Below are 20,649 nucleotides of genomic sequence, written 5' to 3' on the forward strand. Positions count from 1 at the left end.
GGAATCTGGAAAACATCATGCTGAGTGAATTAAGCCAGTCCCAAAGGGACAAATATCATATGTTCTCCCTGATCAGTGACAACTAATCAAGCACCAAAAGGAAACTTGTTGAAGTGAAATGGACACTATGAGAAACAGTGACTTGATCAGCCCTTTTCCTGTCTGTTGATGTACAATGTAATACTTTATCCCTTGTAATATTTTTTTTGTTCTACTTAATATTATTGGTTGAACTCTGCAATTAACACACAATTATTCTTAGGTGAAAAGTGATCCCTGTTAAATATAAGAGTGTAATAAGAGAGGGAGGAGATGTACAATTTGGGACATGCTCAAGCTGACTTGCCCCAAATGGTAGAGTTAGAAGCATGCCAGGGATTCCAATACAATCCCATCAAGGTGGCATGTACCAATGCCATCTCACTAGTCCAAGTGATCAATTTCAGTTCACAGTTGATCACACTGATAGGTCTAAGAGTCAAAGGGATCACACAAACAAGACTAGTGTCTGCTAATACTAACTGATAGAATCAAAAAGGGAGAGAACAATCCAACATGGGAAGCGGGATACATAGCAGACTCATAGAATGACAGATGTCCTAAACAGCACTCTGGCCTCAGAATCAGCCCTTAAGGCATTCGGATCTGGCTGAAGAGCCCATGAGAGTATTTTAGGCATGGAAAGCCAAGACACTCTGGAAAAAAAGAAGACCTAAATGAAAGGTCTCTGTGAGTGAGATCCCAGTGGAAAGAATGGGGCCATCAAAGAAGGAGGTACCTTTCTCTGAAGGGAGGAGAGAACTTCCACTTTGACTATGGCCTTGTCTAAATAAGATCAGAGTTGGTGAACTCAAGAGGCTTCCAATAGCCTTGACAGCTCATGACAAGAGCCTCGGGTGATTACTGATGCCATAAACAAGAGTGTCAAATTGTTAAGTCAACAACAGGAGTCACTGTGTACTTACTTCTCATGTGGGATCTGTCCTTAATGTGTTGTCCAATGTGAAGTACTGCTATAACTAGTACTGAAACAGTATTTTACACTTAGTGTTTCTGTGTGGTGCAAACTGATGAAATCTTTACTTAATATATACTAATTCGATCTTCTGTATATAAAGATAATTGAAATGAATCTTGGCCGGCTCAATAGGCTAATCCTCCGCCTTGCAGCACCGGCACACCAGGTTCTAGTCCCGGTTGGGGCACTGGATTCTGTCCCAGTTGCCCCTCTTCCATGCCAGCTCTCTGCTGTGGCCCGGGAGTGCAGTGGAGGATGGCCCACGTGCTTGGGCCTTGCACCCCATGGGAGACCAGGAGAAGCACCTGGCTCCTGTTTTTTTTTTTTTTTTTTTTTTTTTTGAGTTTAAATAGTATATATATATTTTTTTATTTTTATTTTTTTTTATCTTTTATTTAATGAATATAAATTTCCAAAGTACGTCTCATGGGTTACAATGGCTTTCCCCCCCATACCGTCCCTCCCACCCACCACCCTCCCCTTTCCCACTCCCTCTCCCCTTCCATTCACATCAAGATTCATTTTCGATTATCTTAGTATACAGAAGATCAGCTTAGTATACCTTAAGTAAGGATTTCAACAGTTTGTTCCCACACAGAAACATAAAGTGAAAAATAATAGATGATTTTTTTTTAAATGATGATGAAATCAGATCAGACCTATTGTCATGTTTAATCCCAGTGAGAGTCAAGTTGGGAATTGATAGTTTCTTTTCTTTTTTTTTTTTTTTTAACAGAAGATCAGTTTAGTGTACATTAAGTAAAGATTTCAACAGTTTGCACCCCCATAGAAACACAAAGTGAAATATACTGTTTGAGTACTCGTTATAACATTAAGCCTCAGTGTACAGCACATTAAGGACAGAGATCCTACATGGGGAGTAAGTGCACAGTGACTCCTGTTGTTGACTTTACCAATTGACACTCCTGTTTATGGCATCAGTAATCTCCCTATGCACCAGTCATGAGTTTCCAAGGCTATGGAAGCCCCTTGAGTTCTCCGACTCTTATCTTGTTTAGACAAGGTCATAGTCAAAGTGGAGGTTCTCTCCTCCCTTCAGAGAAAGGCACCTCCCTCTTTGAAGACCTGTTCTTTCCACTGGGATCTCACTCACAGAGATCTTTTTGCCAGAGTGTCTTGGCTTTCCATGCCTGAAATACTCTCATGGGCTTTTCAGCCAGATCCGAGTGCCTTTAGGGCTGATTCTGAGGCCAGAGTGCTATTTAGGACATCTGCCATTCTATGAGTCTGCTGAGTATCTCACTTCCCATGTTGGATCACTCTCCCCTTTATTTATTCTATCGGTTAGTGTTAGCAGATACTAGACTTGTTTATGTGCTCCCTTTGACTCTTAGTCCTTTCATTATGATCAATTGTGAACTGAAATTGATCACTTGGAATAGTGAGATGGCATTGGCACATGCCACCTTGATGGGATTGAATTGGAATCCCCTAGTATGTTTCCAACTCTACCAATTGGGGCAAGTCAGCCCGAGCATGCCCCAAATTATACATCTCTTCCCTCTCTTATTCCCACTTTTATGTTTAACAGGGATCACATTTCAGTTAATTTTCAACACTTAAGAATAACTGTGTGATAATTACAGAATTAAAACCTGGCTCCTGTTTGGATCAGCACGGTGCACTGGCCGCAGCGCGCCGGCCGCGGCGGCCATTGGAGGGTGAACCAACAGCAAAGGAAGACCTTTCTCTCTGTCTCTCTCTCTCCCTGTCCACTCTGCCTGTAAAAAAAAAAAAAATAGAAAATTGAATCTTGATGTGAATGGAATGGGACAGGGAGCAGGAGATGGGAGTGGTGCGAGTGGGAGGGATATTATGGGGGGAAAGCAATTGTAATCCATAAACTGTACTTTGGAAATTTGTATTTACTAAATAAAAATTTTAAAAATTATAATGATAAAAAAATTTATTTATTTGAAAGGCAATGTTACAGAGAGGCAGAGGCAGAAACAGAGATCTTCCATCTGCTGGTTCAATCCCCAAATAGCCCTAATGGCCAGAGCCAGGCTGATCCAGAACCAGGAGCTTCCTGTGGGTCTTCCACATGGGTGCAGGGGACCAAGGACTTGGGCATTTTCTACTGCTTTACCAGGCCACAGCAGAGAGCTGGATCTGAAGCAGAGCAGCTGGGTCTTGAACTGGAGCCTATATGGGATGCCAGTACTGCAGGCATCCTGCAGGAGCCAGGCTTTATTCGCTATGCCACTGCGCCAGCCCCAGCCCCATGGGTTCTTACCACTCAAATAAGGACCCAGGTGAAGAAAGTGGTTATCCATAAAAGTGCCCAAGGGTTGCAGCCCTCCAAAGTGAAGGGGTCAGATGCTGGCTCAGGAGTAGGTCAAGAAGCTTCTGCCATGATCTCTTTGATGCTAGAGAATTGATGGTAATTGGGCATTTAGAACAAGAAACAGGAAATCTCAGAATGGGAGGGAGACTTAGCATGAAAGTAGATGATCAGAGACAGGTGCTGTGGCGTAGTAGGTTAAGCCTCTGCCTGCAGTGCTGGCAGCCTATATGGGCTACTCCTCTTCCAATCCAGTTTCCTGCTAATGGCCTGAGAAAGCAGCAGAAGATGGCTAAAATGCTTGCACCCCTGCACCCACGTGGAAGACCCAAAAGAAGCTCCTGACTCCTGGCTTTGGATCAGCATATTTGGTGAGTGAACCAGCTGGTGGAAGACTTCTCTGTCTTCCCCTCTCTCTGTAACTCTGCCTTTCAAATAAATAAATACATCATTTAAAAAAGAAAGTGGATGATCAAACTCCACTTGTTTTCAATATAAAATATTTTGTAGCTTTTAAAATGAGATCTGACACCTGAATCCCCTGATCGAACTTAACATCAAGTACTTGCAGAGCTACATGTTAAGGACCTCACAATGCAATGGAAGGAGCTCTAGATTACGCTGCCTAGAAAGTATTGTTGCTGAAAGAATTGAACCCAAGTCTGTTGGCCTCTGTTTCACTGCCAGTTGATTTGAGAGGTCATGAGGCTGAGAGAGATCCAAGGAGGGAGAGAGACAGAAAGTTCTCTTTTCCTGATTAACCCCCCAAATAGCCAGCGAGGACCCTGGCTGGGACAGGGCTAGGAATCTGGGAACTTAATCCAGGTCTCCCTTGTGAGAGGCAGGAACTCAACTTCTTGAGCCATCAGTGCTGTCTCCCTCCCAGGGGCCACATTTGCAAGAAGCTGGGAGGCAGAGGTAGAAATCAAACCCAGCTACTTAGGTGTGGGACATGGACATCTTAGCCACTAGTCTACAAACCTCTCTAACAACCAGTTTACAGGGAATGAGGAAGACGAGCACAGTAACCCCACGTGGATGCCTTAGCCACTTTCAGATTGCAGGAGTTTGTACACAAGCAATGTCTCCATTTCTCTATGGCAACATGCATATGTCAGACAGAAAAGATGGAAGCAAATATGTGTAATTTATACTCTTCTACATCTAATAACCTCTCTTCTTCCCCAGATTGGCTCAGAAACTTGCTGTTTAGGTGGGGCATCATACGAAGCCAGGATGACCCGCCCCCCGAGCCTGCTGCAGCAGCTCCTTTGTCAGGACCGGCCTGTGCAGCCTCACTCATGGCTCTGTCTGAGGATGATAACCTGGCCAGCCCACTTTCAGTAGGTCTCATATTGTTGTTCTGCACCCTCCTGAGGACAAGAAGGCTGAGGGTTAGCTGTCCTCCTCCTATTCTGTTTCCAAGTGGGGAAACCGTTTGTCAGCCCCTGCCTTTGGCTCAGATGCTTTGTTACTATTACTTCCAGGAAGAACAATCACATTTAGATCTCGCTCAGATGCTTTGTTACTATTACTTACAGGAAGAACAATCACATTTAGATCTCGCAGAGTCTTACGTCAAACACAACAGCAGAAAATATGCTCCCATCTGTTCCACTGGTTTCAGCAAAGTTCCACATACACCTGCTCAGAGACCAGAGAGGGCTGTGTGTGTCTGAATTGCTGTGAGGCCACCTCACCCTCCCATTGTCCTTTCAGCCTCCTCCTTGAACTCTGCGCCAGTTTCAAGTGTCCACTCATTATCTCTTCATCCAGATGACCCAGTCTCAGAACTCAGAATATTTCAGTTATTTAATTTGTATTCAAATGCTTACATGCGTCCTCTGGCATATATTTATTTTTCTATCATAAAAGAATGTGGTGAATGAAACCCACAGAACTTGGCCCATGCTGTTTCAACTTGGTATATTTCTAGTTAGTTGTCACATTTGTTATGGTCCAGTATCTCTCCGTGAAATCTGGGTGCAGGCATTAGTATGCTATGGTGGAAGTGCATTCACGTTAGTTACATGTGATACATTGCTCCAGACCTTGCAACATTCATAGGAGGTTTAACTAGTTGATAGGATCATTATCGTAATCCAGACACCAGTAGGGGATAAAAGGAAAGCACCAGTAGGGTTACGTACAATGAGCATGGTCAGGAAAGAAGAGCCTCAAATACCAAAAAAAAAAAAAAAAAAAAAAAAAAAAAAAAAAAAAATCCCTGCAATATCTGATTCCAACAGTCCTTTACTTTTTTTTTTTTTTTTTTTTTTTTTGACAGGCAGAGAGAGGCAGAGAGAAAGGTCTTCCTTTTTCTGTTGGTTCACCCCCCAAATGGCCACTATGGCCAGTGTGCCGCAGCTGGTGCACCGCACTGATCCAAAGCCAGGAGCCAGGTGTTTCTCCTGGTCTCCCATGCGGGTGCAGGGTCCAAGCACTTGGGCCATCCTCCACTGCACTCCCGGGCCACAGCAGAGAGCTGGACTGGAAGAGCAACTGGGACAGAATCCGGCGCCCCGACCGGGACTAGAACCTGGTGTTCCGGCGCTGCAAGGTGGAGGATTAGCCTAGTGAGCCGTGGCGCTGGCCCAATCCTTTATTTTCTCCCCTGGGAATGAAGGTGGAGACATTGAAAATGAAAGGCTGGCGAGAAGGGAATGTGATCAGAAAAGGCATCAGGGGAGAGATGGGCTTTCAGCCTGGTTTTCAATGAGCATGGGGACCCACGGGAAGTAGGAATGCATGGCAGTCATTAAAGTGGAGTAAACCAATGGGAAGTGACAACGAGATCTCTACTTGGGAGAGATATTTGGAAATAATGAGTAAAGCCTGCTAAAGTAGGAGAGGGATGGTCACTAGAAATTTGAAGCAGAGAAGTTTGAAAAATTGAGTCCATCAAAAAAGAAAATATGATTAAGCAAGTTGAAAATCCTTAGTGAATGGACACAGGAAGATAGAAGGGGAAAAATATATTCAGAGACTTCAAACCAAATTCCTTCATTCCTGTTAGCTCCCTCAGCACCTCCTCACATGTTCTGGATCTCTGTCTAGATGGGACCAAGGTCATGTTCTGGGCTGGTGGGTCTGAAATGCCCTGACGTTTGCTTTCCTTTTTCCTCCCCATAGGATATGCTTTCCTTTATCCATGAAAGAGGGCCACAGACAGAGGGAATCTTCAGGAAACCAGGCAGTGTAACATCCTATAGAGCACTAAAAGAAAAAATAAATGCTGGAGACACAGTGGATTGGGACAGTGAATCTGCTCTTGTGGCAGCCACTGTCTTACAGGTAGGGAGAGTTCTGGCATCATCTATGCACAATATGGAAGTTACGGGTATGGTTTCATTCATTGTGACTGCTCAGGGGCTTAACACCCCTAATATATAAAGCATCTGAGAAGTGGAAAAGCACATCCCAAGCCCAAGTTGCAGGCAGCTACTCCATTGTGAAAAAACCCTAGATGTTAGATAAGTTTTCCTTTGCCTTCAAACTTAACACTCTGTCCTCCCCTGAACATTCTATGCATAGACATTTTCCACTGTCAGCCAACGTTTCCCTTACAACGAAGTCAACAAATGCACATGGACATAAAGAAAACTTTGTTCATTTTAATTTTCTTCCCTTGTCTCTTATGCCTTTGCTTTAAAAGTGGTATAGGAAGGTCTCCACCACTGAACTTGCCTTTACTTTTGCCACATTTGGAACACTTTGTTGATCCGAATTATGCTTAACCCAGTACTCTCAGTAATCAGCATGCAACGTAAGCCTCATCTCAGAAATCTGACTCTGAAAGTGGGTGCAGAACTAAAGTTAGAATTCTGAAAATTGAATCAATGTAAAGTATAGATATGTTTCAAAAGATGCAGCAAATCACACGTATCGAGGTACATTTCTGCAAGGGGAAATAAGAGAAGGAATTGAGCCAATCCATGTTGGTATTTGTTAAAAGTTATCAAAAAATGTGGTAATGTGGAAATGACCAAATCGATCCTCAAAACTGTTAGACACCCTGTCACACTTGGTCTTTCCTTATCCCCCATTAATGTTTGGCCATATGAGAGGCAGCACTAAGTCAGTGATGGCTTATAGGTGACCAGTACTATAATACCATAACAGCATATGAGTAGATAGGTTGCCCTCTTAAGGAACATACATGAAATTGATGTCATTTTCCAGCAAGATAGAGTTACCCCTTTAAAAGTTATGTAGTCTAGTTCTTGGTAAATTGCATGTAAAATACCTGGAGGGTTGGTACAGACTGGACATAAAACTATGATCAGGACCAAATGGAATTTTTCACTGAGCTCCCTATAAGCAGAGGTCCAAGAACAAAGCCCTTTCACAGTAAGTCCCACAAATTGACTGCAGCACAGGGAAACCTGAGAGAAGACACTCATCCAAGTACGTGGCAGCCCAGGACACAAGAGACAGAGGTACTCTTGGATCTTCCCAGACTCCCGCGTCCATCCACAGCTGGAGGCTTGCTTTCTTGCACAGATTGGAGTTGTTATTCGGGGAATGGCTCTGCAAAGTCAGGTTAGAAGACGACTGGGATTTTGTCCATTTTCTTCATTGCTCTATTCCCAGTAGTCCAAACTGTACATGGCACAAACAGCTCAATAAATTTTAGACTGAACAATTGCTGTATTATCGTAATAGTTGCTGAGATGCATTTCCTATACTTCTTGCTGTTAAGTCACGGGCCCTGTAATGGGAGCAGTGGAAAGAGCTAGCAAGGTGAAGTGACACATTACCCTCAGTGTCCAAAGAATGTCAGTATCATCAATTTAATGGTAAGAGTTGTTCATCAGCCACTTAATGTGATGGCTATTCTGGGGGTACCAGTTAAGAAGGATGCCTTTGCATGCCTCTAGCCCAATACTTAAAGGCCTAAATTGGTAACTTATCTAAGTTTTCATTAAGATTCCCTTGTGTAGAAGGCATAAATATTGCAACCTAAGGGATCCTAAAGGGGAATGTTAATTACCCATTGGGAATTTGGAAATACATACTCCACTATCTTCTGATTACATGTTGAAAGAGTTGAGTATACACAGATGAAGTGAAGAATGAGATTATTGGGGCGGATTCCCCTGAGGAACACACTTGGCACTAGTCAGAAGGTCCAGTTCTCACTTTGTATGGTATAGGAGCACATGTGTTTGTATATTTAGTTCATTTGTTTCAGAAGCTTTGTTACTAAGATTTAACAGCAATTGGCCAGAAGATAAACATGCAGAGTAGTTTCTGTATTTTCAGGGAAATGATATGATTGAGGGTGATGCATACCCAGGCTCCAGTATATCAGAGTTTGCCAAAATGCACACACTGAGGACGATTCGGACAGTAATAATTTTGCTTCATGCCCAGAACTGCTGAGACTCTATTTTTATGCTTCCAGCTTTAGTCATGAGAAATTCATGCACCCATATCTGCATGTGTGCTTCAGTGGAGAATTGGAGGCCAGGCTCTGTGGAGGTCAGAGTTTATCTAGGAAGAAAGTTGGGATTAAACTGAATATTTCAATGAAACATTTTGTGATTCTTCACATATATGCTTGCCATCAAATTAATGTGATCAATTTTTTAAAATCCCTATAAGGACTTCCTGCGAACTATCCCAGGAACTGTATTTTCAGCCAACCTGTACGATCAGTGGCTTGATGTTCTTGAGGAAGAGAATGAGGAAAAAGTACCTGCTATTCAGAGGTAGTAATGTAATAATTCCTCCAGCTGTGTTTCAAATATACAACTGACAGTCTACAAAAAATACTAGTTTCTGTTTTATTTTTAAAAAGATTTACTTATTTTATTTGAAGAGCAGAGTTATAGATAGCTAGAGGCAGATCTTCCATTTGGTGGTTTACTCCCCAAATGGCTGCAATGGCTAGGACTGGGATAGGCTGAAGTGGGGAGCCTGGAGCTCCATCTGAGTCTTCCACGTGGGTGACAGGGGCCCCAGGACTTGGGCCATCCTCTGCTGCTTTCTCAGGCTCGTTAGCAGGGACCTGGATTGGAAGTTGAGCAGCCGGTGATGGGATGCCAGCATCACAGTCAGTGGCTTAGCCTGCCTTACCACAATGGTGGCCCCCTGTCTTCTGTTTTAGAGTTTTATTCACTAAAAGAAGGAAAAATATGAAAGTTTCATTGGTCACAGACATGAAAGCCAGGCTAAAATGATGTAAGCTTTACCACTGTCATTTAGGTGTGTGTGTGTGTGTTTTTTTTTTTTTTTTTTTTACGATTTATTTATTTGAAAGAGTTACACACAGAGAGAGAGGGCGAGTGAGAGCGCGCACTTCCATCTGCTGGTTCACTCCCCAATCAGTTGCAATGGCCAGAACTGTGCTGATCTGAAGCCAGGAGCTTCATCTGGGTCTCCCACATGGGTGCAGGGGTGCAAGCACTTGGGCCATCTTCTACTGCTTTCCCAGGCCATAGCAGAGAGCTGGATTGGAAGTGAAGCAGCTGGGACTCGAACCAGCATCCATACGGCATGCCGGCGTTTCATACCAAAGCGATAACTGGCCCCTGTCATTTAGTTCTTATTTGTCTCCCAATATTATGAATATGGAGTCCTTGACCATTGTACACATTCTGAATATATAGACCTCAATATGGGAGGAAGCCCATTGGTCCAATTGATCAGTGGTCTGACCTTTATTGTCAAAGAGTTAACTAAGCTGAGAATTCTATGTGTGGTGAAGAAACTGAATTTGGTGAAACATCTTTCTGTGTGTTTGTACCCAGAATGAGTCTGTTAGATCATAGCTTTGGGCTCTTGTCACGAGACAGCATTTCTGTGCTCCTACCTTTAAAAGAAGGGCACTTCTTTCTGTTTGCTTGCTGTTTAAATTTCATCAGTAAGCTTTAATTGGAGCACACTCTGGAATGCAATAACTGTTTTTGGTGTTTAATTATGCATAAAGTTTTTCCAAGTTAAAACACACAGCTGTGGTTTTAGCAAAAATCTCTGCAGGCAATAGTTTTTAGAAATCTTGTTTATTTTGCTGTGTTTTCATTGGGTTGTATTAATGCCATTCAACGTGCTCTGTTTCCTTTGTATAAACAACTTCCAGAGGAAAATGACTGCATTGTCTGTATTTAGGCTCTTGAATCAGCTGCCCAAAGCCAATTTTATTCTCCTGAGAGGCCTGTTTGCGTCCTTAGATAAGATTGCCCAGCATTCCTCATTCAGTCCAATGGCAGCATCAGACTTGTCACTGTGTATCGCCCCAAGAATTCTTTCCCTCTGGCGATCAACTTCCAGAAGCTCCGAACTGGAAGAGGAATTAAGGAAAAAGGTAACGAGATGCCTCACTTTTATGCCCTGTGGAGCAGGGTCCTCTTTGGAACCTGAAATTCAGGATATGAGTTTTGTTGGACCATTTTTAAAAATGAGCATTTTAATGACACTATTCTGGAGTGTCCAGGACATTTTCCCTATCTTGGGAGTTATGGAAGGGTGGTGTGTTAAGCAGGAAATGGATAGTAGGATAGCACCCATCCAGGAGAGAGAACAGTGAAATGACTAAACCGTGGAGACAGCAGGAACTCATGATCGAAAGGAACCTGAGCTTTGTAGTTGGACAAACCAAGGGGCAACCCTGGCTCTCACCATTGAGGTGAGACACTTGAGCCGGGTGTCTACACCAGCTTTGTCACAGATTGCATTTGCCTTTTTATGATAAGTGTTTTCAGATCAGTTACCCAATATGCTTGAACGTGTAACTGTTGTTTCTGAGAGAAAGCTGGCTAATTCTGAATTTTCATGTTTTTGCGATGTTAAAGTTCACATCTGATTTATGACTATACCCCCTTTCACCCTTTTGTGTCACAGATTTCACTTACACACTTTCTGATCCAAAACTACCTTGAGATATTTGAGGATGAGACTACTTCCATCTGGAGAGTGAGCTCCCTGAGTTCTCACAACAGCTTTGGAGAGAGCGCTCTGAGTGTCAGCAACCTCGGGGAGAGTAAGGACAGCTTGGGTGAGAGCCCTCTGACTTACACTCACCCTGAGGACGGGGCAGTTCTGTGTGCAAGTTCTCTGGCCTTGCTGAGAAACAAAGCCATCGGGTATCCGAGAGGATGCTTAGGCGGTGTCCGTCCTGGAGTTCAGGGCCAGTCCCAAGGATAATGTTGCACTGCTCATGACTCCACTTTCTCTGCCTTCCCAAGGCTGAAAATCCAGGAGGAGCTTCACAATGTACTGAGACCAAAATAAAGATAAGATTGTGCACTTCATAAAACTGTATCGGAGACACCATGTTCTTGTTGAGCGTGTCACCCATTTTCTAACTTAAGTAGAGCCTTTTCACTTGAGTACCTCATAGACTTTGTGGAAACAAGGAATTAAAGTATCACTCTTTCTGGTGCTAAGTATTTTTAAATCAGTGTATCATTTTTTTCCTAATAATGTGGAATTTTGCATTGGCATAAAGTCATACTTTAAAATTCATTCTTCCATATATTTCTTGAAGTACTCTCATACATAACATAAATGTGTCCTGGTTCAAACTCATTTGAGAGTCTCACAACACTGCCTGTTTTATTTCCCTCCCCTTTCACATTGTAGTACTTGTGGCATCGCAGGTTTTTCAGTATTTCTCCAGTGTGAAAAGAAGCAGCATCATTGAGGACAAAAGCACTTGATTTGATGCCATCCAGTCATTCCAGAGGACATAAACCCTGTGCAATCATTGACCAGTTGTCTGATCTTTGCCAATTACTGTCAGTCTCAGGTTCCATACCTATAAAATAAGGGTAAAAGAATATCTGGATTCTAGGACTGTGTTAAGGGTTAAGGAAGATTATATGTATGAATTAATTTTTTTTAAAAAGCATGAATGTGATTAGTCAATTTCCCTGAACATAGAAACTTGTACCATTTTCAAACCTAGGTAACTGTAGGTAAGAGCCAGCCATATTCAGACCTTGGGGGCATGCATCACAGGGAGTTCCCTCCTATTTTCCATTAAGTGGTTTTATCACAATCATCTTATAGCTTGGGGAAAATCTTTTGGAAAACCCATTCATCAGGAATTGACTTGATTCCCCATATGTGAGAATATTGATAACCAAGACAACCTTGTTTTTTTTTATTTCAACAGAAACAACGGAGCATTCTCTTGAATGCCAGCCTGTAGACATGACAACGTTTAAAACAAAGGAAGGACTGATGGGTGACTCCAAGTCCATGCTTGGTATGGGCCTGCCCAGCTCCATCTTCTGTTTTCTGAGTTGCTGAAGATTAGAATCTCCATTATTATAGGGCTTTGATTTTCCTAATCTCCTTTTAACATTACACTAAGGTTTGCTTTTTCAAAAATATTTGAAAGATATTTCTCACTTTGTATGAAATCTTAAGTTTCTGTCCAAAAAGAATGAATTTCATGGTAAAGAACTGGGCATGAGGCACCTTAAAGTAAGACAACTTTTTTGTTTCCTGGTTTTTGATCACTGGTTTTCAGCAGAACACAGAATGAGCGATTTCCTAGTTACCAGCTCATCCCATTGAATCTCTCCTTTCATTCTCCTTTATCTAGGGAACTTCAGTTTGTGCAAAAGTGTTATTCAAATATTAAAAAAAAATACAACTAAAAATGGAATTTAAAATAGGAATTTATTTTGGTAAGAAAATTTAAATCCATTCATAGTACATACATTGTTTTCTCATACTATGTATTTTAATAAACTTTTCCCCATTGGCTGGCGCCACGGCTCAATAGGCTAATCCTCCGCCTTGTAGCACTGGCACACCGGGTTCTAGTCCAGGTCAGGATGCCGGATTCTGTCCTGGTTGCCCCTCTTGCAGGCCAGCTCTCTGCTGTGGCCAGGGAGTGCAGTGGAGGATGGCCCAAGTACTTGGGCCCTGCACCCCATGGGAGACCAGGATAAGTACCAGGCTCCTGCCATCGGATCAGCGTGGTGTGCCAGCTGCAGCGCGGCGGACATTGGAGGGTGAACCAACGGAAAAGGAAGAGCTTTCTCTCTCTCTCTTTCTCTCACTGTCCACTCTGCCTGTCAAAAAAAAAGAAAACTTTTCCCCACAAAGTCTGAAAAAAATCCATGAACTATATATATGAGGAACAGATTTCAAGCTTTTTTGTGGCAATATCAGAAGTAGAAATGAATCTCAGAATATTTATATTAAGACAACATTCAGATCTCCCTTCAACAGATAAAATGGAACAACCACTGTAGTTGCATCCAGTGCCAAGCTTAGTGGCTCATCACAAGGCCAGTGTGGGGGATGGCATCAAACTCACAATTGGAATGGTCCCACCCAGATTTCTGTTCAGAATCTGCATAATTATGATTTATGTTATTATTCCACTTCCTTTAACAATACACTAAGAACTTCTTTTTCATAAAGGTTGCAAGATTGTTCTCAGTTTGGATGAAATCTGCAATTTCTGTCCAGAAGGAACTGAATTTCTTGGTAGAGAATTGGACACAAGGTTCTATAAATTAAGACAACGTTGTAAGCTTCATGATCTCCAATGATTGCTTCCCAGTTGAACACCGAGTGCTTTCCAAGTTTCCAGCTGATTCCATTCATCTTACTTTTTCCTTCCATTTATCAAAAGGGGCTTCAAATATTTCATGCAATGATGGTATAAAGTTAACAATAAAATTGTAAATATGGAGTTAAAAATATCAATTTTGGTCAAAAATTTTTAAATTCAAGTTTAGTTATTATATATAGTTTGATAATATTTTCCCATGAAGTTTGAAAAAAAATTACAAAGATACGTGTTATGAAGAAACAATGCATGGATTTAATTTTTTGTACCAACATCAGAAGTTGAACTGAGTCTGGAACCTGAGAATATACTAAGACAACTTCTTGTTTTTCTTTTGCTAGAGAAAATGTAGCAACCTCTGGGGTCCCACCCAGTGCCAGGCACAGTGACTGATGAGAAGGCACAAGTCAGGGAAGATGGCCACACGTGCTATGGGCCCGCCCTGCTGTCTTCTATTTTCTAATTTCCATAAATTTGCATCTCCATCCCACTTTGGATTTCCTTTTCCTTCGCTTCCTTTATCAGTATGCTGAAGACTGTTTTCTCATAATGTCTGCAGGCTTTCTCTGAGTTTGAATTATGTCTTCACATTCCATCCAGTAACAACCGAATTTCTGACAAAGGGATGATCATGGGACTCATTCCACTGAGATAAACCACTTTTGATCATGATTTCAGGTCATTGGTCTTCAGTTCATCACTAACTTTTCAGGCATGATTGTGAAAGTGGAACCTTCTGAGAAGTCAGTGGTGGTTTCTAAAGTTTCTGCTGTCGCTAGTCCGTTCTCTTCCACTAGGGCATGAGCCACAATATACCATCCACAGATTGTATATTGTTGCAGCCTTCATCATCAACATCATGCTGTCACTTCTCAAAAGGAGTTGTCAGTTCACCAGCTTTCACACATGCTTCAACATAAACTGGATGTTAGTGCTTCAATATTAGCCAGATAAAGATATCTTATACTTCCAAGTGTTTCAAACTATCCTGTTGAGACAAATTATAATACATTAGTTTAAGTTTATTATGGTGCAACACAGCTTACAAAAATATAATTCATCTAAAAATATGCCTACATTTTAAAATGTTTTCATGAAACTAAAGTTGTTTGAGTTACATTTCCACTAACTTTTGGAACTTCCTTAGACATATCTGAGAAAACTTGTCCACAAAATACCTATTTGATCTTACCTTTCTGTTTATACCATAACATATTTTTTGTTATATTTGTCTATCAGGGTAAATCTTAGCTCCTTGGTTGACTTCTACAGTATTTTATATAAGAGAATGATTTGAGAAAATGTTAAGATACCTTATTGAGAAGGCCTGCATAGCTGAGTGGTAGTTACTTTGAAACCAGCTGCTTATTGCTGATCACCTTTACTTGGAAAACAACTCTTGATCAGAATTCATCTGGCAGGTGTTGCTGAGCAGTTAGAAATCATTTTGGTCCACTTGGTTGGATGTCAGATGGCCATAGAGGATCATTCCACACAACCAAGGAGACCAACTGGAGAAGTGGAATCAGGTCATCCATCAAAGTGCCTGAAGTTGCCAACCCCCCAGAGTGAGGGCCCAAAGTATGGCTCTGAGTTGGGCTCAGGCAGCTTGTATGGGGTTGGGCAAATTTCTGTGAGGGAGACAACTGGCTGTGGTTGGACATTCCCATTGCCAAACAGGAAATCTCAGTATGGGAGGAATCTGACTATGGAAGGAGATGATCAACTTCCAATTGATTGGCATACCAACTTTAGCCTTTCCAACATTGAACATGCTGTTCCTGTTAATCAGGAAACTTGTACCTCTACAAGTTTAAAACCTCATGACACAATGCAACACGATGTAGCTAGCCCTATATCTAGTGAGTATTCCCACTGAGGAATTTTACATGATATATTCAACCTAGATTTTACTACCGGTTTCTAGGAGATGAGGAAGCACAGAACCCATTCACACCACAAGGGGGCCATGAGCCAATTTCAGAATGTAGACATTTCTATACAATGAATGATATAGTTTCTTTCTAGCCTCTTCAACACACATGTTATAACCTGAAAATTTTGAAAATGAACATCTGTGAATTCAACTCTATGTGTAATCATTACACTTCTTCCTCAGATCCTCACGTGAAGCCAACTCAAAGAGGGCATTCTCGTAGAAAGTGGCTGTTTTGGCAGGGCCATTACAGAAGATTGGACAACCTGACCCAAGAGCCTGCCCAGCCCACACCCCAACCAGTTCAGCTCTTCGGATCTCTCATTCAAGATGTTTGTGAGAATGACAACCTGCCAAAACCTCTTGTGGTAGGTCTCATTTTACTTTTGTTTTAAAAAAGATTTTATTTTAAAGGCAGAATTAGAGAGAGAGAGAGAGAGAGAGAGAGATGTTCCATCTGCTGGTTCACTCCCCCAAACAACTGCAGTGGCTGGGGCTGAGCCAGGCCAAATCCAGCATCCAGGAGCTTCTTTCAGGTCCCTCACATGGGTGGATCGTTCTCTCCCTTTTTTATTCTATCAGTATTAGCAGACACTAGTCTTGCTTATGTGATCCCTTTGACTCTTAGACCTATCATTATGATAAACTGTGAAAAGAAACTGATTACTTGGACTAGTGAGATGGCATTGGTACATGCCTCCTTGATGGGATTGAATTGGAATCCCTGGCACGTTTCTAACTCTACCATTTGGGGCAAGTCCGACTGAGCATGTCCCAAATTGTACATCTCTTCCCTCTCTTATTCCCACTCTTATATTTAACAGGGATCACTTTTCAGTTAAATTTAAACACCTAAGAATAATTGTGTATTAATTACAGAGTTCAACCAATAGTATTAAGTAGAAAAAAAATACTAAAAGGGATAAAGTATTAAGTTGTTCATCAACAGTCAGGGCTATGCTGATCAAGTCACTGTTTCTTATAGCGTCCATTTCACTTCAACAGGTTTCCTTTTAGGTGCTTGGTTAGTTGTCACCGATCAGGGAGAACATATGATATTTGTCCCTTTGGGACTGGCTTATTTCACTCAGCATGATGTGTTCCAGATTACTCCATTTTGTCGCAAATGACCGGATTTCATTGTTTTTGACTGCTGTATAGTATTCTATAGAGTACATGTCCCATAATTTCTTTATCCAGTCTACTGTTGATGGGCATTTGGGTTGAGCTGCAATAAACATTAATGTGCAGACAGCTTGTTTGTTTGCCAATTTAATTTGCTTTGGGTAAATTCCAAGGAGTGGGATGGCTGGGTTGTATGGTAGAGTTATATTCAGGTTTCTGAGGGATCTCCAGACTGACTTCCATAGTGGCTTAACCAGTTTGCATTCCCACCAACAGTGGGTTAGTGTCCCTTTTCCCCCACATCCTTGCCAGCATCTGTTGTTGGTAGATTTCTGTATGTGAGCCATTCTAACCCGGGTGAGGTGAAACCTCATTGTGGTTTTGATTTGCATTTCCCTGATTGCTAGTGATCTTGAACATTTTTTCATGTGCCTGTTGGCCATTTGGATTTCCTCTTTTGAAAAATGTCTATTAAGGTCCTTGGCCTATCTCTTAAGTGGGTTGTATGTTTTGTTGTTGTGGAGTTTCTTGATCTTTTGTAGATTTCTGGTTATCAACCCTTTATCTGTTACATAGTTTGCAAATATCTTTTCCCATTCTGTTGGTTGCCTCTTCACTTTCCTGACTGTTTCTTTTGCAGTACAGAAACTTCTCAATTTGATGCAATCCCAAATGTTAATTTTGTCTTTGACTGCCTGTGCTTCTGAGGTCTTTTCCAAGAAGTCTTTGCCGGTGCCAATATCTTGCAGGGTTTCTCCAATGTTCTCTAATACTTTGAGGGTGACAGGTCGTAGATTTAGGTCTTTAATCCATGTTGAGTGGATTTTTGTGTAAGGTGTAAGGTAGGGGTCTTGCTTCATGCTTCTGCACATGGAAATCCAATTTTCCCAGCTCCGTTTACTGAATAGACTGTCCTTGTTCCAGGAATTGGTTGAGGATTTTTGTGTCTATTTTCTTCAGGTATATTGGTCTGTAATTTTCTTACAATGCTGGATCTTTCTCCAGCTTAGGGATTAAGGTGATGCTGGCTTCATAGAAAGAATTTGGGAGGATTCACTCTTTTTTGATTGTTCTGAATAGTTAGAGAAGAATTGGAGTTAGTGCTTCTTTAAATGTCTGGTAGTATTCAGCAGTGAATCCATCTGATCCTGGGCTTTTCTTTGTTGGGAGGGCCTTTATTACTGTTTCAATTTCTGTCTCAGTTATGGGTCTGTTTAGGTTTTCTATGTGTTCCTGGTTCAATTTAGGTAGATTGCGTGTGTCCAGGAATCTATCCATTTCTGATAGATTTCCCTGTTTGCTGGCATACAACACTTTGTAGTAATTTCTGATGATTCTTTTTATTTCTGTGGTGTCTGTTGTTACATTTTATTTTTCATATCTGATTTTATTGATTTGGGTCTCTTCTTTTTTTAGTTAATTGGGTCAACTGTGTGTCAATTTTATTCTTTTTTTTTTTTCTAAAAAACCAGCCTCTTGTTTGGCTGATTTTTTGAAATTTTTTTATTCAATCCTGTTGATTTCTTCTCCGATTTTAATTATTTCTCTTCTCGCTGGCACTGTGGTTATATAGGCTAATCCTCCGCCTTGCAGCACTGGCACCCCAGGTTCTAGTCCCGGTTGGGGTGCCAGATTCTGTCCCGGTTGCCCCTCTTCCAGGCAAGCTCTCTGCTGTGGCCATGGAGTGCAGTGGAGGATGGCCCAAGTTCTTGGGCCCTGAACCCCATGGGAGACCAGGAGAAGCACCTGGCTCCTGCCTTTGGATCAGTGCAGTGTGCTAGCCGCGGTGGCCATTGGAGGGTGAACCAACGGCAAAGGAAGACCTTTCTCTCTGTCTCTCTCACTATCCATTCTGCCTGTCAAAAAAAATTATTTCTCTTCTCCTACTAGATTTGGGTCTGGTTTGCTTCAGTCTTTCTATATCCTTTAATGCATTGAAAGCTCCTTTATTTAGTGCCTTTCCAATTTCTTGATGTAGGCACCTATTGCTATAAACTTTCCTCTCAACACTGCTTTTATGATATGTTGTGTTGTTATCCTCATTTACTTCAAGATTGTTTTTGATTTTTCCTGTGACACAGTGTTCATTCAGGAGCATGTTGTTCAGTCTCCATGTGTTTGCATACTCCCTAGAGATTCCTGAGTTGCTAATTTCCAACTTCATTCTGCTGTGGTCTGAGAAGCTGCATGATATGATTCTAATTCTTTTGAATTTGCTGAGACTTGCTTTATGGCCTAGTATGTGGTCGATCCTAGAGAAGGTTCCATGTACTGCTGAGAAGAATGTAAATTCTTTAACTGTAGGATGAAAAGTTCTGTAGATATCTGTTAGATCCATTTGGGCAATAGTGTCGATTAACTCTGCTGTTCCCTTGTTGATATTCTGTCCAATTGATATGTCTATTTCTGAGAGTGGAGTATTGAAATCCCCCAGTACTATTGTATTGGGATCTAAGTCTCCCTTTAAGTCCCTTAACATATCTTTTAAATAAACCGGTGCCCTGTAATTAGGTGCATATACATTTATAATAGTTACATATTCCTGTTGAATTGAACCCTTAATCATTATATAGTGTCCCTCTTTGTCTCTCTTAACAGATTTTGTGTTAAAGTTTAATTGTCTGATATTAAGATGGGTACACCTTGGCCATGGAATATCTTTCCAACCTTTCACTTTCAGTCTGCATGCATCTTTTTAGAATGATGTGTTTCTTGTAGGCAGCAAATAGATGGGTTTTGTTCCTTAATCCATTCAGCCAGTCTGTGTCTTTTAACTGGAGAGTTGAGGCCATTAACGTTCAGTGTGACTTTTGATAAGTAGTAACTTTGCCCTGCGATTTTCCCAAAGATATTTTCTAGTATATGCTTTGAGCTTCCTGTGACCTTTTACTGGGAGGTTTTCTTCCTTTACCTTCTTTCATATCGATGGCTGTGTTTCTATGTTTCTGTGTGTAGCACATCTTTAAGCATCTTTTGCAGGGCTGGATGAGTGGTGGCAAATTCTTTCAATTTCTGTTTGCTATGAAAGGTCTTTATTTCACCTTCATTCACAAATGAGAGCTTTGCAGGTTATAATATTCTGGGCTGGCAGTTTTTCTCTCTCAGTGCCTGGGCTATGTCTTGCCATTCCCTCCTAGCCTGTAGGGTTTCTGATGAGAAGTCTGCTGTGAGTCTAATTGGAGATCCTCTGAGAGTAATCTGACGTTTCTCTCTTGCACATTTTAGGATCTTTTATGTTTCACTGTGGTGAGTTTAATTACAATGTGTCATGGTGAGGATCTCTTTTGGTCATGTTAATTAGGGGTTCTATGAGCTTCCTGTACTAGGATTTCTCTGTCCTCCAAACCAGGGAAGATCTCTGCTAGTATCTCACTTAAAGGCCTTCTAATCCTTTCTCTCTCTCCATACCTTCAGAAACTCCTAGAACCCGAATGTTGGGTTTTTTAATAGTATCCTGTATATTCCCGATAATATTTTTTAGATTTCTAATTTCCTCTTCTTTTCTTTGGTTTGACTGTATACTTTCCTGTGCTCTGTCTTCTAAGTCCAATATTCACTCATTCTGTTTTTAAGGCTCTCTAATGTGTTTGTCATTTGATCTATTGAATTCTTCATTTCATTGATTTCTCTTCACTATCACAGTTTCATGTTCCACTAGTTCCTTCATTTCATTTTGATTCCTCCGTAGGATTTCATTTTCAGGAGAGAGGTTTTCTATCCTGTCCAGT

General features: G+C 41.4%; 1 protein-coding gene across 1 annotated transcript in view; it reads left to right on the forward strand.

Moving 5' to 3' along the window:
• Window positions 1-20,649, forward strand: part of LOC103348895 (uncharacterized) — a 62,674-nt gene that overhangs the window by 32,028 nt on the left and 9,997 nt on the right. The window contains exons 9-16 of the mRNA XM_089306363.1: window positions 4,512-4,666; window positions 6,456-6,617; window positions 8,931-9,037; window positions 10,437-10,632; window positions 11,169-11,322; window positions 12,445-12,573; window positions 13,710-13,817; window positions 15,980-16,164. Of these exons, the coding sequence (XP_089162489.1) occupies window positions 4,512-4,666; window positions 6,456-6,617; window positions 8,931-9,037; window positions 10,437-10,632; window positions 11,169-11,322; window positions 12,445-12,573; window positions 13,710-13,817; window positions 15,980-16,164 (1,196 nt within the window). The remainder of the gene's footprint in view (window positions 1-4,511; window positions 4,667-6,455; window positions 6,618-8,930; window positions 9,038-10,436; window positions 10,633-11,168; window positions 11,323-12,444; window positions 12,574-13,709; window positions 13,818-15,979; window positions 16,165-20,649) is intronic.

Source organism: Oryctolagus cuniculus, chromosome 1 (assembly GCF_051225735.1).
Source record: "Oryctolagus cuniculus isolate XC-2025 breed Fujian yellow rabbit chromosome 1, ASM5122573v1, whole genome shotgun sequence".
Classification (NCBI taxonomy): domain Eukaryota; kingdom Metazoa; phylum Chordata; class Mammalia; order Lagomorpha; family Leporidae; genus Oryctolagus; species Oryctolagus cuniculus.